Source organism: Equus quagga, chromosome 4, assembly GCF_021613505.1.
Source record: "Equus quagga isolate Etosha38 chromosome 4, UCLA_HA_Equagga_1.0, whole genome shotgun sequence".
Taxonomy (NCBI): domain Eukaryota; kingdom Metazoa; phylum Chordata; class Mammalia; order Perissodactyla; family Equidae; genus Equus; species Equus quagga.
Genome location: NC_060270.1, coordinates 41,500,903 through 41,526,906, shown reverse-complemented (window position 1 = coordinate 41,526,906; position 26,004 = coordinate 41,500,903). Strand labels below are relative to the sequence as shown.

General features: G+C 39.2%; 1 protein-coding gene across 2 annotated transcripts in view; it reads right to left on the bottom strand.

Annotated features, from left to right (window-relative positions):
- The window catches only part of GNB4 (G protein subunit beta 4), a 67,270-nt gene that overhangs the window by 32,418 nt on the left and 8,848 nt on the right, over positions 1-26,004 (bottom strand). For both annotated transcript variants that reach the window (XM_046658852.1, XM_046658853.1), the window contains one exon: positions 2,441-2,539. In XM_046658852.1, coding sequence (XP_046514808.1) covers positions 2,441-2,497 — 57 coding nt within the window. In that variant the 5' untranslated portion in view covers positions 2,498-2,539. The remainder of the gene's footprint in view (positions 1-2,440; positions 2,540-26,004) is intronic.

Sequence of the window (26,004 nt, the reverse complement as noted above, 5' to 3'; positions counted from 1 at the left end):
GTACAGCAAAGGAAAACATCAACAAAATGAGAAGGCAACCTGCTGAATGGGACAGAATATTTGCAAATCACATATTTGATAAAGGGTTAATGTCAAAAATATATAAAGAACTCATACAACTCAAAAGCAGAAAAACAAACAATTCAATTAAAAAACGGGCAGAGGGGGCTGGCCCCGTGGCCGAGTGGTTAAGTTCGCGCGCTCTGCTGCAGGCAGCCCAGTGTTTCGTTGGTTCGAATCCTGGGCGCGGACATGGCACTGCTCGTCAGACCACGCTGAGGCAGCGTCCCACATGCCACAACTAGAAGAACCCACAACGAAGAATACACAACTATGTACCGGGGGGGCTTTGGGGAGAAAAAGGAAAAAATAAAATCTTTAAAAAAAAAAAAAAAAAACGGGCAGAGGATCCGAATAGACATTTTTCCAAACACACAGAGATAGACAACAGGTACATGAAAAGATGCTCAACATCACTAATCATCAGAGAAATGCAAATCAAAACCACACTGAGATATCACCTCACCCCTGTTAGAATGGCTGTTATCAAAAAGAAGAGAGATAAGTGTTGGGAGGATATGGAGAAAGAGAACCCTTGTGCACTGTTGGGAGGAATGAAATTGGTGTAGCCACTATGGAGAACATTACAGAGCTTCCTCAAAAAATTAAAAATAGAACTACTATGTGATCTAGCAATTCCACTTCTGGATATTTATGTGAAAAAAACAAAAATGCTAACTTGAAAAGACATCAGCACCCTCATATTCATGGAGCATTATTTACAATAGTCAAGATATGGAAATAATCTAAATGCCCATTAACAGATGAATGAACAAAGAAAATGTGGTATACACATATATATACATTGAAATATTATTCAGCTGTAAGTAAGAATGAAATCTTGCCATTTTGCAAAAACATGGATGGACCTTGAGGACATTGTGCTAAGTGAAATAAGTCAGACAGAGAAAGCCAAATACCATATGATCTCACTTATGTGTGGAATCTACAAAGAAACACCAAGCTCACAGATACACAGAACAAATCAAACAAACAAAGAAAAATGAAATGGGCATGTGACCACGTGCTTGGCCAATCAGTCAGTCCTGCTCAGCATCTGGAACAAGTGACACAAAGTAGAGATGGTGGAGAAGCCATTCTGGTGGTGGCAGTGACCTCTAACTCAGAGATTAGCTATGAAGCCTTCTCTGATGATCCCAGGCAAAATAAATCCTTCCTTTGTTTTGACAGCTTTGTTCAGACACCTAAGGTATCAACTGACAGTTCTTATTCACATCTAAATCATTAACTTCCTTGAATTTCTGGCCATAAGACTGGTTATGATTTCAATCCGCCCAGAATCAACATTTTTCTGGGGAATTTTCTTCACCTCGTTTTTCCTGCTCCTCTCCTCTCTTTTCTTGCAATATCCTTGTGTAGATCCTATGCTTGTTCCTTTTTTCTCATTCTTCACTTTTAAATTAGATGAGTTCTTCCGAAAAAGCTACTGCAAGAGGTTCATACTGGGGAGGGCCAGAGCAGTGTTCCAAGTTATTAGGGATTCTCCCTGCTTCGTGCTGAAGTTCTTCGTTTATCTAAGTTGTTTTAGTCCTTACTTTTCCCTGCGAAATGAAGCAGGCAGTGCCAGGCACACGAAACTCAGTCTCCTTCCTTCAAGCTGCTCACCAAGAGGCTTCCTAAAAGACGCTATGTCTATATCCTTTCATTTGCATCTCTGCCTTCCTTGGGATGTTCTTCAATCCAAGGAAGCATCGTTTTCACTGTTCCAAAGAAAGCATTCTTGCTGTTGTCCCTGAGGGAGTGTGACCTACTCTGTTTGAGACTTAAAGCTGCAGAAACCCTCTCTCAAGCCTTCCCACACCCTGCTGCATCACTCCAGTTGACAGCTCTTCCCCACCCTACAATGGTTTGACGTTCTAAGTGTCTTTCACCTTTGTTAAAGACGGAGCTTGTACTTATTTCTTATGCTCTTTACTGTTTTGAGCTGATTTCCAAGAGTAAAAGATGACAGATGTCGTCATTATGCCACTAATAATTTTTAATGTTTTTCTACGGTCTAATGTTTTCAACATTAATATTTTTCTAGGATATCACAAAGTGATACTATCTGCCTCATCATATTGCACCAAAAATCAAACTACGATCCAGGTGTGTGAATAAGAAGAGAATTACGTTTGTCTTTTAGCAGGGATTACATATATTAACTTCTTAGGGACACAGAGGGCATTAGTCCACATAGGTATTTATTAGCAATGATTTTTGGAGAGTTCTTTAGAGGCATGATAAAAACAAACTGACCCATTTCTAACCTTATAAATTATTTAGTATATGTAGACTGACAAACTAGTGAACAAATTTTGTTCATTGCTAGTACTACATAAAAGTGTTCAAATTTCAAAATGAAAAAGTTTGCTCTCACCTGGATCTGATTCCGCAGTTGTTCGGCTTCCTGCCTCAACTGTTCCAGTTCACTCATCTTTTAAATTTGTTTATCGCAGAAGTTAACAAATGAAAGCAACTATTAAAAAATAGAGAGAGAGAGAGAAAGATTCAGTTCTCCATTTATATATTAATCATTAATCTACTTTAAAAATACTGACATACAACTTCTTTCTGGTCCTTCTGAAACTCAAATGAAATAGTCAATTATTACTAGAACTTAAAATTTCTTAGTAAATATAGATCTAGATTATTTGCTGAAGGATTTTATGGAGGAATATGATCAGAGGATGGAAGAGAAATCTCGAGTTGTCGTATTCAAGACTAAACTATAGAGAATTAGTACTAGAATGGGGTCCGGTGAGAAATACAACAGTTCAGAGGGCACCAATAGACATCCCCACTTAGATGTCTAATAGGCACCTCAAACAATACTTCAAAATTGAGCTCCAGCCCAGCCCCAGGTCTTCCCCATCTCAGTAAATGGCAATTCCATTCTTCCAATTGTTTAAGCCAAAAACCTAGTCATCCTTAACTTCTCCATTTCTTTCAGACCCTACATCCAATCCATCAGCAAAGCATGTCAGTTATTCCTTCAAAAAAAGATCCAGGATTTGACCAACTCTGATTACGTCTACTTTGACTCCCTTGGTTCAAGCCACCGTCATCTCTCGCCTAGTCTCCTTTCTACTGCCCTTGACCACTCTCCAGTCTATTCTAAATAGAGGAGCTAGTGATCCTTTTAAAACACAAGTTGCTCTTCTGCTTTAAATCCTACAATGGTTTTCCAGCCCACTCAGAGGAAAGCCGAACTCTTTATCTTGACCTAAAGGGCCCTACACAATCTCTTATACAACCCAGTCCCCACCCACCCCCGCGACCTCCTCATCCATCACTCTCTCTCACTCTCTCTGCTCCAACCACTCAAAAGCTTTCTTAATGTTCCTTGAACACAGTAAGTAGACTCCAGCCTCAGTGTTGTAGGGGAGGAAGACAAATCCTCTACCCTCTGGGTCCTTCTGGCTGGGCTACGAATTAAATTCACATGAGACAGAATAACAGGAGAAAATCAAACAAAGCTTTATAACATGTATACATGGGAGACACTCAGGAAACCTGAGCAACTTGCCAAAATGGCAGAGGTTCTCATCTTAAATATCATCTTCAGCTAAAGACAAAGGAGGATGTTGAGGATGGGTAGAGTCAGTTATGGGAGATTACCAGAAAAGTACAGTAAACAAGAGTCAGGTTACTATGCAGATTTAAGTCCTTGCCTTCCACACTGATAAGACTTTCTAGAGATAAGGTCATCCCCCCTTCTTCCTGGTACAGAGAGGGAGACACCTTTATAGATGGAGATTTCCCTTACAAATGTGAATGTCTCTTACAAAGGGTAACTTCTACTTTTCAGAGCTTCTCCCAAGTCTGCAGTTTTTAAAAGTAACCAGTACAAAATAATCCTCATGCCAAAGAGACACATTTTGGGGTGGCCAATTCTGATCCCCTACCCACCCCCGGCCCCATGTCTTTACATTTGCTCTTTCCTCTTCCTGAAACACTCTTACCCTTGATATTTTTATTGCTTGTTCCCTTACATCTGCTCAAAAGGTACCTCCTCAGAGGCACCTTTGCTGATAGCACATATGCACCCACCTAGGCCCCTTACCCTGTGTCTCTGTCAGGTCCCTATCAGACTCAACACTATCTAGCGTGTATTTGCTTATTTGTTGTCTGTTTCCTCCTAGTAGCGTGTAAGCTCCTTAAGGCAGGGATGTTGTTTGCTTTATTCTTTGCTATATCCCTACCTAGCACCTAAGATACTTTTCTTCTCCAGTAAATAAACTAACCTGAAATAGCTTAAGAAATAAAGGAAAATTTGTTCTAAGGATTTAGGATGGATCACAGAACCAAAAGGCAGGAATATTACCACCTCAGGAAGAGACCAGAGGCTGAAAACTGGTAGGATTCTTTCTCTACCTGTCCTGTTCTTCTCTTCATATCTTTGTTTTTCCTCTTTCTACAGAACAATGTTCTCTGCTTCTCTAAGCACAAGACTCAGTTTATTTCTCCTCAGGTCACGATTAGAGCTCAAGATGACTATCTCAACTCCAAATTCCCAGAAGAGAGAATTTGTTTCTGGAATCTATCCTTCATTCACTTCAACTATAGTACAAATATCTGTTTACTCTTTCAGGATTAACTTAAAATTTATTTTGTCAAGTTAAAAAATAAATCCATTGAGGGGCCAGTCCCATGGCTGAGTGCTTAAAATTCTGCATGCTCCGCTTCAGCAGCTTGGGGTTTGCGGGTTCAGATCCCGGGTGTGGATCTACTCCACTCATCAGCCATGCTGTGGAGGCATCCCACATACAAAGTAGAGGAAGACTGGCATGGATGTTTGCCCTTGCTGGACCATACCCAAGATATCCTTGCCCCCAAATCCTAGAAACTCTGATTGATTTTGATGCCTCTTCATTTTCAGGGTTCTAAAAAATCCTAGGCAAGCAGGAACTGGTCTAAGACTTTCCTATTGAGCTGTTAATGTACTAAACGGCAGCATCAAGGGGCCCTAAAGGGCCTCAGAAATTTTAAGGCATTCAAAACCACCTCTTGCCTCCCCTCTTTTGTCTTTCCACCCCCAAAGCCACCCACATACAAGTGACCCACTAAAGAAGAGCTTTCTAGCAAGAGTTCCTCAGGAGAGACTATGATCTATAGCAAATGAAGGAGATTTTCCAGCCCGGTTTCCCAAAAGGATGGAGGTACTATGAGTAAAAATGGCAAGCAAAGAAAAAGCAGTTCCCTCATTACCACCACTCTGTGGATGGGGAACTTTTGGGAGAAGCCATGGGCCCTGAGTGTCCCTGCACATTTTTGCTGAGTGTGCCTAGAATACAAGGCCCTAGTCACTTTTACCTGAGCCATTTTTCAGGGCTGTATTTGGAGTAAGCAACCTTGAGGGATAAGACAATGTCTCCCCTCCAAGACAAAGAGCAGAATGGCTTCCACTTACTATAAAAATGCTAAGTTCCCCAAGCTCAGTGTTTCTGGGCTGTGACACAAACTCAGTGCATGTGCAGCATCCATCCAGACCCACCTGAATCACCCCCATGGGAAGTGAGGAGCATGAGGAATCAACACAAACTAACATAAGGCCATGCTACTTGCTGGCTGTGCTGGAAGTAATAAGGTACTTGGTCTCTGACCAAGGAGTCTCATGTTTTCTGCCAGCATCCATGAAACGGTAACAGACTAATTCATTGGCTTGTAAGTAGGTAAAATCCTAGACTCTTCACAGTCATTGACAAGGAAAAGGTTCATAAGATGAGGAGCCCATTGTGGAATATACTGAGTTTGTGGCACTTCCTTTTTTTTTAATTGAGATAATATTGTATAAGTTATCATGTAAGTTAAGTTTGTACAATGTATTGATTTGACATATTTATATATTGCAATATGATTACCACTGAGGGAGGAGTCAGCTAACACCTCAAACACATCACACAATTACCATTTCTTTTTTGTGGAGAGAGCATTTAAGATCCAGTCTCTTCACAACTCTGAAGTATATAATACAGCGTGGTTGACTATAATCACTATTCTGTGCATTAGATGCCCAGAACTTGAATAAGTTGCAAGTTGTACTTCCCTTCTTATACAGATTAGATTCCAGGTCCAGCACTTCATCAACAATTTTGCCAGCACCCTAGTTTCTCTACCCTTCTATTTTGTCACATGTGACAGACAAAAATCACAACCTTGGATGAAGCCAACTACCTATTTTCTTTCGGCCAGCACTCAAGCAACCAAACATTGATGGAAAAAGTCAACAACAGGGTGTATTAGTGAAGCCGGTACCTGAGGGTTACTGTAAATATTCAGTAAGTACCTGCTCACCCTTCAACCTTTTCCCAACAGAGATACACATGAAAAGAAGTTAGTCTTGTTAATTTGTTGTTTTCTTGTTTAACCTGAGGAGTGACTCAAGGGTCACAAGGATTTATGAGCTTGTTTTGCACAAGTAAAAGAATGCCTTCAAAGAAGTTAGATCACCAGACAAGCAAATTCCAGCTGCAGTTGATGCCCAGAAGTCTAACGGCCCAAGGGCTTACCTGGCGTGAAAGAAACACAATTTCCCCTTTGTTTCTCCAAAATTCCTCCCCCTAAGCCCATTAGCTCTATAAAACCCCCTGCTTCCTTCTTTTGTGAAGGCAGATTTGAGAGAACCTATCCTCTGCCTTCTCGTTTTGGCCAATTTGAATAAACCTTTCTCCATCTCCAAGCACCTAAGATGTCTCCATGATTGGCTTACTGCACATGGGCACATGAATTTGAGATTAAAAGGTTTGGTATCATTAGTTCTACTAGAAATTCATACCACCAATTTCAACTAGGCCCTCAAAACCAGCTGGCAACCCTATATGTAGCTTTTTAGTCATCACTTCCATTCTTACTATGAACTATTTCAATTCCTTTGAACTCTTTTCAACCTTTTGACCTTTTCACAATCCCTCTCGCAGCAGATGACCTTGCCTTCTGTATCACAGAGAAAGTAGAAGTCATCAGACATGAACTCTTTCAATTTTCCAGGACTAGATATACAAAACTATACAAACATAACTGACTCATCATCTTATCCTTCTTCCCTTCTATTATAATAGAGAGCTAACTTTTCTATCATTTGGGCCAATTCCTCTACCTAAGACTTAAATCCTATCTATCTCCACCTTTTCAGTAATCTTACATTTCTGATTATCCCTTTTCTTCTAGTATATTCAATCTCTCTCTTTTTTTCCTCCATCATTTTAGTCTTTTTATTAAGAAAAATTTCAAACACAGAGAAAGGTATAGAAATTAGTATAATGGACAGTCATAATAATACCCACCATGTAGGTTTACAAATTGTTAATATTGTTGCTATATTTCCTTCATCTTTTTTTGTTTTTGCTGAAGTATTTTATAGTCGATTACAGACATGAAGACATTTTACTCCTAAATACTTCAGTATACCTTTCCAAAAATATTAGGATATTTTTCTACTAAACCATGATACCATTAACAAACCTGCCAAAATTAACAATATTATTTAGTAGCTAATACCCAGTCCACCTTCAAATGACCCCCAGTAATCCACCAATGTCTTTTTACACATCTGATTTGTTCAAATCGGAATCCGATTAAAGACTACATAATGCATTTGGTTATCTCTCTTAAGTCTCTCCATCCAGAAGTATCCACCTCCTGCTTTTTTCCTCCCCTAGGATACTGATTTACTGAAGAAACTGAGCCACTTGTCCTATAGAACATCAGACAGTCTGTTTACTTCATTATGGTATTAACTCGTCTCTCTATCCTCTATACTGCCTATAAACTGGAAGGAAGTTACAGCTATAGGTTAGATGATATTCACATTCAATACATTTGGCAAAGATACTTCTAGGTAACACTGTGGACTTTGTATCATAGTTCATCAGTATGAACTTAATAATTGTTTATGCTGCTATTAGTGAATCTGAGGTGGGTGAGTGTATTCAGGTGTTAACTGCTTAGTCTATTGTGAAATTATAATTCCTCACTCTCATCCAGCCAACAACAACCTGTGGGGAACCTTACACTTTCAATTGGATCCTTTCCATCAGAGGTTAAACATGTCAAAGTCTTGCCCTTTAAAAAACAAAAAAGACAAAACTCCTTGACTCCGTATTTCACCATCACTTATAGTCTTTTTCTATCTTTCATTAAGAACTTTCAAAGAGAGCTGCCTACACACGACCCCATTTCCTCACACCGAATTCTGTATGGTCAAGTCTCGTTCACGTCCAGCTGACTTCAGCTAAGTTAAAGCAGGCCTGCTGGAAAAGGAGGGGGCAGTTATAAGGCAAGGGGCTGTCTGAGAAATGCTGCTCAGCAACAAAATCGGAACACTTGTGATGCTCGAGCCAAATGAAAGGTAGCAAAATACACCACCTCAAAAAAACGCCTCTTTGGCATAAGGATTATTTTGAGAAAGCAGACACAGGAGAAACTCTGAAAATGAGAAGAGAAGTTACCCCTTTGAAATGGAAATTTACATTTATAGAGGAAATCTCCATTTGTAAGGGTGTCTCCCTCTCAGTATGAGGAAGAGAAGGTTGACTCTAAATCCCAAGAGCATCTTATCAGTGAACAAGCACGACTTAAATCTCCATGACAAGTCTTACCCTTGTTTCCCTTGCTTATTCCTAGTAACTGTCCCTAACTGGATCCCCCCTCACCGTCTCCCACCCCCACCCCACACAGACCTTTCTTCTGTCTTCAGCTGAAGATGATATTTAAGCAGGTGGCTTGGGCTACCTCAGGGAGTTACTAATTTTTCCCCGAGCCCATCTCCCATCTATACCTGAGGTACACATGTTAATAAACTTGTTTGTTTTTCTCTTGTTCATCTTTAATTACACGGGGTCTCAGCTGAGAACTCGGAAGGGTAGAGAGAAAATTATTTTTCCTCCCCTACACAGAAAACAGTAGACTTTCTTTGGATGTCTGAAAAGAAATGTCAAAGCTGCCTTTTCCGCATTTCATATCTGCTGCTAAAAAGAGGAACTAACTCTTCACTCTTTAAAGAAAACTTCTTAATTTCGTCGCTATGGAGAGAGAATATTTTGATTACACAGACTTTCTGTTGATCTTTTCTTCTCGCCCGACAACTGTTGGATTCCTTAAAATACCAATAAAGAGTGCATCTAGCATAGAATAGGTTGCAAACGACTTCCAGACAAGTCTAGAGGCTGACTAGGGTAAAATGAGACAACAAGGTAACCCCAGGTGAAACCTAATAGGATAAATCCTAATAAATCATGTTTTGAAGGCGAGGATCTCAAAAAGTGGCCAATCTGTGTATTGACATGGTCTGTGGGTATATAACATGGCTATAAAAGTTTTGAATTCTTGAGAAAGATATTGTCACAGGAGGTATAATTTAGTAAGGACAAGAGCTTTTCACATATTGAGGGGAAACTATTCAGGTTCAAAACTGATTCGTCTTGAACTAAAAAGCTGACTTATGGCCTACCAAACATACATTGTACATCTGCTTAACCACTAAAGAATGCACTCTCTTAAGATAAGAATGCATACCTCCCTTCCTACACCCTACTGGTAACCCCCTACTGGTCCCTTTCCTGACATTACCGTCATGTTGCCCTGCTAATTTGCAACTGAATACGTCATTGAAATTTTGATGAAAATGTATCCCGGGTGTGTTTAATGTATGTTCTTTGTTCTAAAAAGATATAAGACTGTAGTGAACACCATGCTTCTCCAGAACACTTTCTAAGGCCTTCTCAGGTCATAATCCTCATGCGGGCTCAAGTATACTCACCTTATTTGTCTTAACTATACAATGGTTATTGGTTATTTTGCGTCAACATTTCTTGGCATAGTTGCAGCAGGATTTTAGGGAAACCCACTGGACACCATCTGGAATCTACATTGAACCAGCATTCAGTACCAGGAGGGGCCCAGTGAGCCCCCCAGGATCACTGCATTCTTTAGGGGACCATGGTGAGTTCTCCTGAAACCCGGACCTCCTTGTTTTAAGTCAACAGTCCAGAGTTTATATGTGCTGTTTCAAACCTTAAGACTAAGTGTCTTAAGGGGGTACCAGTACATACCCTAGGTAAGAGGAACCTAGCGGGTGCACTCCTAGGAAAGAAAAACCTAGGGGGAACTTCCTAGGTCAGGGGAGCCTAGAGGGAACTTTGGGGTGAACTGGGCAGGCTGATCTTTTTTCCTTTTTTTTTTTTTAAAGATTGGCACCTGAGCTAACAACTGTTGCCAATCTTCTTTTTCCCCCCCTGATTTTTCTCCCCAAATCCCCCCAGTACATAGTAGCATATTTTTTAATTATGGGTCCTTGTAGTTGTGGCATGTGGGCCGCCACCTCAGCATGGCCTGATGAGTGGTGCCATGTCCATGCCCAGGATTCAAACTGGTGAAACCCTGGGCTGCCAAAGCGGAATCTGCGAACTTAACCACTTGGCCATGGGGCTGGCCCCTAGGCTGACCTTTTTAATTTGGCTTTAAATTGGAAAGAACTGTGTTTATAAAGCCTGAACAAACTGCTTCATAGAGAAATGAGAGACTGAATGTGTTCAGCTCCGAAGAAAAGGGACATTGCTCCTCCCGGCCAAAAGGTGTTCTCAGGTAACTGAGAACCTTAGCAGGAGTGTTGGAGGATCAAATGCCTCCACTGTCATTCACATTAATTAATTAAAGGCTTGTTTGGGGAAGCCCACATGAGGGTTTGTCATCCAAGCTCCAAGCCCCCATGGCAGTTTTAGGCTGCCAGTGGGAGACAGTGAGGCATACAAGAATGTTTACAACCTCTCTTTAGGGAGTAACCCTCACAAGCAGCACACTTCTGACCCACTACACTGTCCTTAGGAATTGTTCAGACTTTATAGCAAAACGAAATTACAAGAAAAGTGGGAAATCAAGATTCTAAAAGCCAGCCAGTCCCAAAATGGGCAGCCTCACCTCCAAACTCCAGCTGGCTTCATGCTGTGACTTGCAAGTGCTTAACGAAATAAGGATAGTTGTAATTGGCTGGCAAGATAACCCGGGATAATTTGAAATTACAGTGGCCACTGTGGGGCTCCTTTTTAAGAGCCAGGTAACAGAAATTTTTAAAGAATTGTGCTTGCCAACTTCCAGCACAATTGCTCAAACTAAAGGTTCTGGAAGCTGTAAATATTTACAAAGAACAGCAAAAAATATCTTACTAAGCTTGTTTCATGTCCTGAGGGCTTGGCTTAATAAACATCAGGTTAGAGATCCCGAAATATAGTCAGACATAATGCGGTCACACCCTATTTTGCAGTCAGAGATAGTCAGACAGGAATGTGGGTTGCACTCCATTCAGAGCTAAGGGTCCCACCAAGCTGCTGCCAGCCTCAGGGGGATGACATTGGCCATTAGAGGGAATGTTCCAATTAGATAAGATCATTTAAAAAGCACACTTAAAAAGCAAAAACTTCAACATTCCAAAATAATCTTACTGAAAGTTTTGTTGCAAAAAGCTAATCGAAAATTAAGTTATTAATAGTACTGAAAGGAATATATTAGGCCATGACTTTACAGACACCCCCTTAATCTACTCTCCAAGGTAATGAGACTCTGAGAGATGTTCTGGGAAACTGCTACCCTAAAGATTACTGGAACTGTTCAATACCTCCAGGTAGTTACTGTTTGGCCTGGCTGAAACCGACAAGGTATTTGAAAGGATTTAGCAAGTTAGCATCAGAAATTTGGCCAAACTGGGAGCTGACACTCAGAGCGTGATAGGCATCTTCTTTCCAGGTTTTCTTCCCTATGTTAAAATAAACCTAAGCACCCAAAGGGAAAAAAGCAAATTAGGGTGAAGCAGTTGGACAGGGAGAACAACTGTCCTCAACTTACAAACCCTTGTAAGACTGGAAACGCACTTCAGATTCCACCCAGTTCCTTTACATCAAAAAGGATTACAGCCTCGCCTCTCTGGTAACTGTTTTCTAGCTTATCACCAACTCCTAAAACTGAAGAAAAAGAAAAGGGGGAAAAAGGCCAGAAAAACTGCCACAAGAGCACTCTCGCCCAAAATCTAGCTTCTGTGTCTTCTCCATATTAGTAAAAAAACAAATAAATAAAAAGGCTTGAAGCAAAATTTGGATTCATAGCTAGGGAGCCTCATATTACTGTACCTGATTCATGGCAGTAATTTTAAAATAACTGTGGAGTCTCTATATGTATGTGTGTCTACATGTATGCTATATGTGTGTGATATTTTTACCTCTGGATGGTATAATTTCTAAAGAGCTCTATTCTATTGACTTAAAGTAAGTGCTTACAAAAAATTTTTCTAAATGCAATGAATCCAAATGTCTTTCCAAGTTAACACGACATGAAATACTCTTTGGTAAATAAAAGCTTGTCTAAGTTTGTTGGTTTGATTAAAATAGACATGTCCTTAAAATTATCAGCATTGGATGTGATGCAGACATGCAGCTTTTATTCTAAGTTTATTGGTCAAATAAGCTGATGTTATCTCTATTACAAAACTGGTTAACAAAAATAATAACTTAAAACAATGGCTAATTTCTTTCTAATGTCTCATGAAGTTTTTAGGCAATCTAAATAATTACTGGAAGCAAGCAAACTAAACAGATAAGAAACAGACAAAAGTGCTGGGTGAACTTCTAACAATAATTATGTGTTATGGTGTATGTGCTTAAACTGAGTTCCAAATCTCTTTGGCAACTTGAAACTTTGAAGTTTTGCTAGGTTAATTTAATTCATTAAATATCTAGATTGTCCCTAAATAAGATAGAATATTAGACATTAATTACTAAATATAAGTTTGTCTACTTTTGGCTTCTTATTACAGAAAAACTAAAAGGTGTTTTGAGTCTATTGGTAAACATGTCTTGGACTTTATTGAAAGGTTGTACTATGAAGTAGCATGTTTCTACAAATTATAAAAGGTATTTATAACTTGCCAAGCCACAGAATGCTAATGTAAAAGACAGTTCATAATTGCTTGCTTTTTGTTTTCACTAAGGTATGTAAGGGTTAAAATTCTAATTATATATGTAATTAAAGCTACTAAAAATTAATAAGGAAAACATCTTTGTATTCAAGGAAAGTAAAATGTATGCTTTCAGTAAAGAAGGTAAAAAGAATGGAAATATTTTTGTTTGTTTTGTTAAGAAAAATAAATTTGTCCTAAAGTACTAGAAGGGAAGAAAGCAAGCACAGGACAAATTCTGAATGTAAAAAAGAAAGTGACAGAGGGTTGATGGAAGTAAAACCCTGAGGAGTTTTGTACATGGCCAAGTTGGCTAAGATTGAAAGGAATCTAATTAAGTAAATGACTTTTAATGTAAAAAGTAAGCTGGTACAAGAACTAGAATTTGGCTTTCTCTCTTAAAGGGGATAATTTTCTTAAACTCTCAGTCTGCTCTTGATAAAGAGGTTATAAAAGGTTTTTCTCTATCTTTGAGTAAGTCTACCTAAAGGACAGAAAATCTCTTTTGTTAAAACAATCTCCTATGTTCAAACAGACTGAGGTCTCTTTGTTAAGGTCTTTTTGACTGTTTCAATGTTCTGTTTGCCCTTGACTGTTTTGCTGTCACTTTGTTTGAATGGATAACTAAGCATTGCTTTAGAGAGACAAGATTAACAGACACTTGATCTTGTCTGACCAAGTGTTTGAAAACCTTTTGATATTTTTGACAAGCTCCTCAAAATTCATACCCTAAATGAAGTCTTTATTTTGACCTCTTCTTTGAGAATTTTCAGGAGGCCCCCGGGACTTCTCAAAGAAATCTGTTCTCTCTTCCTAAAAGGGAGGATACTAATTAGGCTTGTTTGGTAGGCAAAATTGCATGGGAAGCATTGTCAAGCAAATGATGATAAACCTCCTCAGGTTATATTATGTAGGTAAATATTATTCACTATTTTAACCCTGCTACCTTGCTTCCAACATCACAAGGGGAAAAGACCAGGACTGCATTCTATTCTAATTGGTTTACTGATGAGTCTTACTTAAACGATAATCAAGGACATTATCAAGCTGGATATGCTGTCCAGCCTCAAGAATGCCTGCTACTTTCTATTAACTCTCCTAACCCAGCAAAAGGTTTCCCTCTATAGACTCAAGAAATTGCCATGGAAGAAAAGAAACAAAGGTGGCAACAAAAGGGGGAAAATGATACTTTTGGAAACTTTCTCCCACAGTGGCTCATAAAGCTTATACTCATGGTGCTATATGCCCAAAATATAATCTAGGGAGACTATTTCATGAATGACTAGGTCACTTTCCCCCTCTGTAGGAACCCTTTGAGGTATGGCAATTGAACTCTGTCCAAATCCCACCATCTCAAGGATAAATATATCTTGTAATGATCTGTATGTTTTCACATTGGGTTGACGCCTTTCCTTCAGAAGAGCAATGGCTTTAGGTAAATTATTATTGAAAAGGATAATTCCTGTTTGAGGAATTCCTACCAAGTTCCTACACAGTAACTGGGGAACTCATTGCACCAGACAAACAATTAAATCTATTTGCAACATTTGGCTAATAACATAGCATTCCCACTGCATTGGTGGAAAGAACTAACGGCACCATCAAAACTCAACTGGCAAAGTTTTCAGAAGAATTTACTCTCTCATGGCCAAAATCTCTTCCACTAGTGCTCCTTAATCTTAGATCTACACCCTTTTGGTAAACATCAGCTGTCTCCTTTTGAAATAATAGGATGGCCCATGCAATTAGATGAGGAAATATATGAACCAACTTCACTTAAGGGAGCTATTACATTGTTGTCAGGGTCTCATTGAGATGCTTAAAAGAAATGAAAGCTTGTTAGCTGATTCTTTTCACAGAGAGCTCCCAGAACTTAAGGATCATGGACTGTAACCTGGAGAATTTATTTATTGGAAGAGGCATCAAATAAAAGACTCTTTGTAGCCCTGTTGGAAAGGACCATGCCAGGTACTTTTAACCAATTCATGTGCTACAGAATCAAAAGGCATAGATTCACAGATTCACACTTCTCGTTTAAAAAAGGCCTCTCCACTTGAGTTGGTTTCAGTTCCTATTCCTGATATCCAATTCCCAACTGACCAAGAAAACTATCTCCAAACCAGGATGAGAAGAAGACAGCGTCTGTTGCAGACAGCTGTCCCAAGATTCTGGACCAGGCCTGTATTCCCAACCTTGTATCTCCTCATGTAAACCTTTGTTATGCTTAAACTGTACACCTATTTCATAATTGTTCCATTCAAGGTTTCAAAATGCTATCATACTTAAAGAAAGTGACTGATTTGGAATAGACTGGTCATGAAGGCCAGGCATTTATCAGGTGGCTCCTAATGGCACTCAATGATTATGTGGAACAAATCTCTGGCCTTGGCTACTGCCTAGATGACTAAAATATTGCACCCTGAGTTTCCCTTGGATGCAGGGAAGGATTCACACTGAGCTAACAATCAGGAATAGCCTTATTAGATAGTGAAATGTCTTTAATAAGAAAGGCTGTCCTTCAAAATAGAATGGCCTTAGATATTCTTACAGCATCCCAAGGTGGTACATACATGTATTATTCAAACTGAATGCTGTGCTTTTATACCTGGTGAGTCCTCCAATGTATCAACTCTAATAAAGCACATGAAAAAAGCAGGTGAATGCCTTAAGCGATCCTATACCTGGTCTTGATTTGTTTAGTTGGTTCCCTTGTGGTATTGGCTTCCATTTGCAACCTGGATTGCAATTCCTATTTCTATCACTCCTTGGAATTCTTGCATTAGTCATAATGTTCAAACTAATTTACTGTTTTCTCAGTGTTGTAAGATGGCATGCAAACTAAGTTAATGATTGCTCATCAACTTGAGAAGGTTGATCGATCCTTCAACTCTGGACAAATACCCTTTTCCTATTAAGGCTAAGCCTAAGAATTCATTTTTAAGCTAATCATCTCAAGTATTGGAATACCTGTTCTATAGCTGTTATAAACAATGTAACTACAGGAAGTCATGTAAAAGCACATGTGCAACATTTGAAACACTTCCCCTGTTAATATATACTTCTATGCTTGTCCACTATATCTGACTATTTCCCCCCCAGCGTGGATAACTGGGCAAATCAAGGAAATAAAAGTCTAGCACAGAAGGACATGATGGACCCAGGGCAGAAAGCAACCACCTTGGCACCGAGGGACAATATTTTGATCAGCAATGCTTTCTATCGAAAGATTATTGATCAAAAGGGGAAATTACAAGAGATTTTCACAGATTGAGGTATATGGGGTAAGTATTCAGATTCAAAACTGATTTGGTTTGGACTAAAAAGGGTGACTTGTGGCCTATCACACATACACTGTACATCTGCTTAACCTTTAAAGAAGGTACTCTTGGAGCTGGTCCTACGGCCCAGTGGTTAAGTTCACGCACTCTGCTTTGGCGGCCCAGGGTTTTGACAGTTCAGATCCTGGGCGCGGACATGGCACCACTCATCAAGCCATGCTGAGGTGGCGCCCCACATGCCACAACTAGAAGGACCTACAAGGAGAATATACAACTAGGTACTGGCAGGCTTTGGGAAGAAGAAGAAGAAGAAGAAAAAAGAATGCACTCTTAAGATAAGAATGCAGACTTCCCCTCCTATGCCCGACTGGTAATACCCAGATTAGTCAGTTTCCTGACATCACAATCATGTTGACTGCTAATTTGCAACCGAATACCTACGTATCCTGGGTGCGTTTAATGTATGTTCTTTGTTCTAAAAAGATATGACTGTACTGAAAACCATGCTTCTCTGGAATGCTTTCTAAGGCCTTCCTGGGTTATAATCCTCCCTCTGGCTCAAGTAAACTCACCTTATTTCTCTTATCTGTAGGACAGTTATTGTTTATTTTGCATCAACAGTAAGTAGCTCCCTCAAACTATACACCTAAAAGCAAGTTCAAATTCAGAAGTGAAGTCCTCTAGGGGCACTTATTCTGACTGGCAGAAAACAAGTCACCTAACTACTTGTCCTCCTGCAGTTCCTTGACGTCTATGCTCAATAAAGCACAGAAATCAGGGAAGTGGCAAAATGTTATACAACTTTGTGAGTTCAGCATGAGGAAAAGAAAAATATGGAAAATACAGCAGAAGAAAGAAAACCAGTAAGATGAATAGTCACCCACGACTGAAGAGATCCTCCACTGGGTATAGCCAGGCAGAGTAACTGGAGTATCAATTAACTCAGTCTTCTTTATTGAAAGTTTAAAATAATCAAGATCCAAACCTGAGAAGTGAGGAAACCAAAAAATATTCTCTCACTGCTCAGACTTTCTCTGAATTAATGACCCCAAAGCAAGTGATTATAGACATAAATAAAAGTTTTCCATCTACACTGGTTATATGCATAATAGGAAATTGAGTGGGGCTTCTAAGGACTCAGATCTGGTGAATGGCCCCAAACCTGAAGACAAAGAGGCATCAAGCAAGCTACCTTTTTAAAAAGCTTCCAACATATGGGAGCAGATTCATCCCCAAGGCTTACTAAACAGCCCAGTGGTGTGCTGGACACCGCACACACACTCACACAGCTGTGGATGAGTTTTACAATTATCCCTATATACAAGAAGACTGAGGAGAGGAGAGAAGGCCAGCTCCAACAGCTAGCCTCTTCAGATGTGTAAGTACAGTGTGTTCATGATGAGAAGAGAGTCTCTCCTCTATCCCAAAGAGAGAGAAAGAAAAAAAGAAAAAACAAAAATCAAGCCACAAATTGGGAAAAGATAGCTGCAGGCTAAAATTCAACTAAAGCATCTAGAATTTAAAAGCAATTCCTCCAAACTAATAATAAAAAAGACTGATGATCTCATAGAAACACATTCAAAGATATGAACTGCCAAATCACAACAGGAAAAACTGTAGAGGCCAACATACAAATGAGAAGATACTCAACCTCAGTAATCAGGGAAATGCAAATAAAATGATTGCAGGGAGCCAGCCGAGCGGCATACTGGTTAAGTTCATGAGCTCTGCTTTGGTGGCCCGGGGTTTGTGGCTTTGGATCCTGGGCGTGGACCTATACACTGCTCATCAAGCCATGGGGTCCCACATCCAAAATAGAGGAAGATTGGCACATATGTTAGCTCAGCAACAAGCTTCCTCAAATAAAAAGAGGAGAATTGGCAACAGATGTTAGCTCAGGGCCAATCTTACTCACTATTAGATTGACAAAAGTTTTTTATATCAACCAGGAGTTGGCAAGGTTGTGGGAAAACAGTAACTCATGTTCTGGTGGGACAACTCATTGGGAAGCAACCTGGCAATGCCTAACACAGGTGATGATATGTATCTCTTTCAATCTAATTATTTAATTCCACCCCTGGGTACATAAGCCCTAAAAGCATACGCCTATGAGCTGGGGTCATACAGCACTACTTGTAATAACAATAAATGAGAACACAAATGCCCACCAACAGGAGAACGGATAATTGTACTGTTTTCACAGAATTATTATGCAGCAGAGGACATACATGTATAGACAACATAGATGAATCTGAATAATGATGTTGAGAGAAAAACCAAGTCCCAGAAGACACATACCAGCGTAGTAACTCTTTTTAGAAAACACAAAAGCAACTAAAGCTAAATAATATATTGTTTAGGAATTCATACATACGCAATAAAACTTTTTTGAAGCAAGGGAATGATGAAACAGTACAAGGGAGGAACACACAAGCAGTTGCCAGTAATTGTTAATTTTCAAATTCCTGAGTTGGGTACTTGCTCTATAGGTATTTATATATTATCAACAAGCAACCAAATATAAATATATAAAAGTGAGTCCACATATATGGATCCAAGATAAATATTTTTATAATTAATTCAACCCTTACCTCTGTTAATTAATTAAACCAGGAGGCCATTAGACTGAGGTGGTTCTAATACCTTAGCAATACCTACGTAAGCAAACCAAAACCTAAGCCTATAAATGCCTCAAGGTTAAGAAATCAAAACATAAGGACAACTAGTCACAGCCAACTAGGTTTTCCAAATAAGGCAACCAGGTAAGCTACAGCCAATCAAATGATTTCCTTGATTTGCTTCTTCCTCTCCTCTATAAAACCCTGCTCCTACCTCCCGTGGTGGACCACTCCTCACCACTTCTGGTTTGGCACTGCCTAATCCAAGTCTACTTTTGCTCAAAAAAAGCCACATTTTTAATATGCCTCAGTTATCTTTTAACATACCTAAACTCCACTGGGAACCATAAAATAAGTGGAATGGGATGAACTCAAAATAAGACAAAAAGAAACCAAAGTTTAGACAGGTTAAATAACTTGTCTAAGATTAGAGGCAGGGTTGAGAACTGAACCCAAGCACATACGACTCTAGAACCAGGCTCTCAACCACTTGTCATACTGCCTCTTTTCAAAGGGCATCTCACCAGACCTCTCTGCTGAATCTGACTGCTGATCCTCCCTTCTTGCTCAAACTTTACTCCCATGGCTTTCACAACCCCACACTTTCTAGATCCTCCTTGGACTTCGCTGACTATTCTTTCTCTGTATTTTTGTGGGTTCTTCCCACACCCTCTCCCATTCGTTTCTTAAATATTTATGTTTCCAAGGGTCTATCTTCAGACAGCTTGTTAAGAAACTTCCCTCCTTGGAGGAAGGAAAGACATGGAGGAATACAAGATATGTATGAGCCATCCCTACCTTCCTTTACAAAATAAAAACCATCGGACAGATACAGTGTAATAGGCAAGGAGTCTGACCAATGGTGATTTTCACTCAGCACCAAATTGGAGCTGTTTACCACAATTAATCTGAAGTGATATTGAAACTGCTGACTACCAATTTTAAATTAATAATTTAACAAATTAGTTTGATATAAGCACAGTGCTCTTTCAATTATAACTTCTTGAGTAAGATTTTTTCAACATGAATATTTGATTCATTTAATACATTTCAAATAACTCTATCATATAGTGAAAGCATTGTAAGTGGAGCAGAAAGGAGTGTATCAGTTATCTTTTAAAAGTTCAGCTGTACCAGTTACAAATATCAAAAAATACCAGGGAGCCATTGTATCCAAGCCAATTACTAAATAAAATGGAAAAAAAAAAATACAGTTGCATAATTCAAATGGCCTTCTCCCTCTACTTCTTAAAATGTCCACAGAATTTTTACTAAAGCAAGGCATTATGTAGCCTGTACAATTATACTACTGTGTTAGTGAACAGCTATTTTAATCTATATGAGACAAGGAAATACAAGTATTTCTTAGCAACCAACAATTTTTATACTGATCGTGAGAGCTCAAATAAGGCATGAAAGGATTTTAAATTGTACTTAATAAATTTAAGCATAAACTACTTTTTCTTACTAAAAGTCTATTCATCAAAAAGTTAATTTCAAGTTTGTTATTACTATAATCCATTCTCTAATGCTCTACTTGTTTCTTTGCATTCTTCATTTATGATTCCTGTACTTTGTAAAATTAAAAAAAAAGCTCTAAACTCATATTGAGTTAGGTAAGTTATTTCAAGTTTTTATGATCACTCTTACCAGGGAATTTAAAAACACACTTGCCCACCCACCGCTAGTATTCCGTACACAGATATTCCCATGTGGCCCTCTTTCTCAAGGTAGCCAAAAACCTAGAGCCACGTGGGGCGAACGAATAAGAGAAAAAAAACCCAGAAGTTAGAGATACTGAAACTGTAGCACAGGCATTAAGTTTTGTTTTTCCTATTTTGAAACCAAATTTCTCATTACATTGAACATTTTTAAGTGCCCCAAAAGTAAAACGATTCAGCCTCTTGTGAACTGAAGGCAGTCTGCTTTGTATGTTCCAGCAAATAAATAAGGTGCTGCTCTCCAGTCTGTGTCCCTTCACCTGACTGGTATGTTCTGACACAGTTCATTCTTCCACCAAACATCTACTCAATCTCTATTATGCACCAAGAACTGGGGCTACACATGAATAAGACATAGCCCCAGCTCTCCGAGAGTTTAAAGTCTAGGAAGGAAAACAGACATTTAAGTGCATACTCACATAAATCTACAATCCATAACCCTAAGCCCCAGGGCCAGATGCGTTTCAGATTTTGAAAGTTTTCAGATTTTAAAGAAGTGTGTTCATCACGTATCACATGACTGCCCCACTGGGCCCTGGGGCAGCACCACACATAATCAAGGAGGAGTATTTCTGCAGCAAAATGCAAGCATATTCAAACCAGGCAGGGAAAACAAAGGCTAGCAACAGTTTCATGTCAGTTCGGGTCAGGTTGCGGCACCAAATGAGTTCAAATCACATAAGGTTCTGATTAAATGGCTGATGGAAAAAACTGCAGTTTTCAAAGAATTTTCCATCTCCAACTTGTGGATAAGAGATTGTTGACCTGTAATACATAAGAGGAGGATAACCCGGCACAAAGGCAGGATGACCCTTGAACTCAAACGATACTAAGTAGGAGCTGGCCAACCAGGGGATGACATTTATCGGGCACTTCCTATGTGGCAGGACTGTTCAAAACTCATCATAGTGACTCACCTAACAACCTCGATTCAACCTTAGAAGGTGGGTGCTAATATCGTCCTCATTCTACAGATGAGGAAACCACATGTCACGGAGGGTGTGGACCTTACCCAAGCTCACACAACCTAATAGACATGGAATACGACTATACTTACTGTGCAATCCCAGAAACTGTTTAACTTCCCTGAGTCTCAATTCCCTCCTCAGTACAGTGGAGATAATAATATCTACCCCATGGGATTGTTTGGGGGAGTAAATAAAACACATTTGCAAAATGTCCTTGGAACCTTAAGTCAGAGCTAATTTGGCCCAGCAAGGGAAATATATGAAGAAGCTATAACCATAAAGACTATTCAGGCCAATGTTTGTATCTATTGATAGATCAAAAGATATACTACAATACTACTTTAAAGAAAAAAGGAAAATAAAATTATTACCAGAAAGAATTCTTTTCACGGCCTCAGCATCCGAGTTGTGCTGCAATGTAACCACTTCTTTCTCTTCTTAACTCCTTAAGAAGCACTGAGGCCTCCTCCCTGACTCTCGAGGCTGTGTTCTTCCATTTGCTGGGAGAGGACAGAAACTATTCCTACCCCAAAGGCACTCTTTCACATAGACCAGGACTCTCTAAGGACAGGGGAGGAGCTGCGGGGGGGGGAGGGGGGGGGGATTCAAAGGGGAGACAGGATAGGAGGGAAAACATCCAATCATTTGAAGGGCTTTCTTAAACTATACCCACCTCCTGAAGATTTCAATACCTGAGCCACCGCAACAGCGCCTTGCCCGTCCCCACTCCAATGCCTTGCCTCCCAGATGGAGGCACGATGATTAATGTTCTATCCTTCAGGCGGGCAAGGGAAGAAACATGGTTGATAACCACTAATTTAACCAAATAGCCTAATCAGTGGTTCTCAAAGGGTGGGGACCAGCAGCCTGAGCATCACTTAGGAACTTGTTAGCAATGCAAATTTTTAGGCCCTTTCCCAGGCTTAAAGAGTTAAGAAATCTGAGGGTGGAGCCCAGAAGTCTGTGTGTAACAAGCACTCCAGGTGATTCAGATGCCTCCTAGAGTTTCAGAACCACAGGTCTAAGCTCCTATTTATAAGGAAACAAGCCTAAAAACCACTTGATTGGAGGAAAGTTCAGGAATGTGTGATCACGCATTAAGTTCCTAAAAAAACTAAATGGCCTTTATGTTATCTTCCTGGTCAAACAAAACACCTAAATACTTTTAAAAAAATACTTTAAAAAAGGATATTAGACAGAATAGTTATAGAAAAAATCATTCCCACTCAGCAGTTTTAAAGTAGAGCTAAATTATTTCCCATATCTGAATAGTGAAATTTTTTTGAAGGACGGCTTCAGAATGGGGAAAGAAGCAATAGAGAAAAAAAAGAAGTTCTCATATGACTTTCCTATTTCTCAATGCTCACAACTTAAAATGTTTTTACAAAGAAATCATTAACAATTCCTTGACGTATTTCAGGTGTTATCTTCCCTTTCCTCAAGGGAAACAATGCATCTGGCAAAATCTTGATTTTTTTTGGCAGCCATTACCTCCTTTAAAATAGTCTACTTGTATTTGGTCTTGCTTTACCCTTTAAGAAATACAAGAATGAAATAAACACGAGGGTTGGAAAGGACAGCTTAAGAACCAGGCTATCTTCTATCCTGAAATACCCAGGGCACCTGAAAAGAGAGAGACTTGAAAAAAATTTTAATTTAAGGCTTAAATGCATTAATCTCTGTTAAAGCAGCAAAGCAGATGAGAAAATACCTACTAAGAAGATACTGTTTCACATATTTTTGGAATTAACTAAAAAAGGAACTTGAATTCTGAAATGCCAAAAGTGATTTATATATATTTATTTATATTGATATATGTATATATTTTAAAGAACTTGTGATTAAGTTTTCTTAAGGTACAACATGGTCAGGCCACATAAAGTCATAAATCAATCAACAAGAAAAAAATTTCTTTATCCAGGTATCAAAAACAGATCCATCTGGGGTAAATACTTTCGATAACAATTAGGGGTTTTGTCATTGAACAGGATATGTCGTCGTTGCAGAAATCTAAAGAGAGATGGTAAATTCCATGACCCAATAAAATGTCATGCATAGAAATAAAAAATGAATACAAATTTACGGAATTAAAAGCAAATGCATTTCGTTCTATACATTTTTACATTTGTGTGTTATAAATTAAATGTGTGTGACATATGCAATGTTTTAGACTATTTGCCATTTATAAAAGCTGAGTGTTTAATCATAAATTCTTTAACTTTAATTTTTAAATTAAAATTTTTTTTTGTTTTGGTGAGGAAGATTGGCCCTGAGCTAACATCTATGCCAATCTTCCTTTACTTTTTGTATGTGGGACGCTGCCTCAGCATGGCTTGATGAGCAGTGTGTAGGTCCATGCCCAGGATCCGAACGCGCGAACCCCAGGCTGCCAAAGCAGAGCATGCAAACTCAATTGCTATGCCACTGGGCTGGCCCTGAAAAAGTTCTTAAATTATCCTTTACATCAAGGAAAGATATAAGAAGGGGAAGAAGTCTTTGAGGCAAGGCTAACAAAATCTAAAATTACAGTAATATCAGGTACGCCATGAAAACCTGATGCAGAGTGCATGTTTTAAATACAGAGTGGACAGAGCTGGCCCCAGGGCCGAGTGGTTAAGTTCTCATGCTCCGCTTCGGTGGCCCAGGGTTTCATCGGTTCAAATCCTGGGCGTGGACACAGCACCACTCATCAGGCCATGCTGAGGCAGCATCCCATATGCCACAACTGGAAGGACCCACAACTAAAGATACACAACTATGTACCAGGGGGCTCTGGGAGAAAAAGGAAAAATAAAATCTTTTAAAAATAAATAAATAAATATAGAGTGGAAATGTCCCTTCTATTCTTTTAGGGTATCCTTTTAAATTCCTACATACACATACAGAGAGAGACAACAGGAGCTTTAAATGAATAGGTTTAGCTTTTTTCCAGGTGACATTTCAGAAAAGCTTTCAAAAAGATTCTTCTTCCTGCATTATTCCTATTGTTTCCATCCATAGTCCTAAAGCACATAAGAAATGAGCACTATCCTGACCGACTGTCGCTCCAAATCATCATGTGATTCATCCTTCCACTCAACAAACATGTGCTTAACACCTACCCTGTACTAGGCACAGAAACCGACCCCCTCCCCATCAGGAAAGCTCATCTTCTCACGAGAAAGATAAGTAATAATAATTATATCAGGATGTAAGTGCTACAACAGAGCACATATTTAAAGTATCACATCACCAAAACTAAATGGTTCATGAGAAAGTGGCTGAACTCAACACACCAAGGATTTCGCTTCAACTTGATGCAATACATTTTGAAACCATTGCTGTGGATCCACTGAAACCATTTTTAGAATGCTTATATTTTTAGCCACACTACCTCTTAAAGTAACAAGTTCTAGAAACTCACTGTCAGCTATGGAAAACAGCAGGGTATTTCCTCTTAGTCCTAAAACTACCTTCTCTAAGTTGAGATGCCTCTAGTTTTAATATTTCTAAGAGTCTGTGAACCAAACTCTAGGAAAATAAATTATGATCATGTAAATTACAAGTCATAACCTTGTCAGCCTGTCTCTTCTCACATGACCCCACTCAAGCATTATAACCACTTGGATTTCTTGATGGGACCACGTGTGGTCTGTTTCTGTATTATGTCACACAGTCTTATATCTCTTCAAAGGCACATAATTTTCTTTTGTTTTACCAAAAACAATCCCTTAAATTTACCACACTTGGTTATGTATGACTCTTGGCTATACCAAAAAAATTTTTAAATGAATCCCACCCCGAAAAGATGAAAATATGGCAACTGGGGATATCAGAATTTCATCCAAAAATGGTTGATGATGCCTAACAGGCGTGATGATGCAGCTTATTTGCTGACTTGGCTTGACAGGACAAAATGTGACTTGTGTAATCAACATATTCATGGAAAGGTAGCTACAATTCCATGTGCTCATAGCTTTAATAAAGGTAAAATAGCTCAAAGGTACCAATAATAAGTAGAAACAGAGTATACAGCACTCAGTGTATTTGTCCCTGTGCAGACTTCATTCTTTCTAACATAAAGCCACAATGCCTAGGCGCAAGATAAAACCCTGGAGGTTTTACTAATTAAAAAGCAAGTGTACATATGTGATTTTGGTCTGAGATGTACAGATGAACCAGTGCTACTTCAGGATCACACTTTATTTACCAAAATATCATGCGACTGCTGCCGTTTAGACCAGCTAATTAACAACCCAGACTAACGATCTGGGACTTCCCTCCATCCCCAACTCCTACCCCAGCACTAATGTTCTCAAAATCCATTCATCCAAGGGGGCTTACCTCCACCAGGTGGCTTGAACAGTGACTCATTATTAGTTACATTTAGTCACATTTTGTTTTATTCTACTGCTCTGATTTTCCTATGGTTGCTTT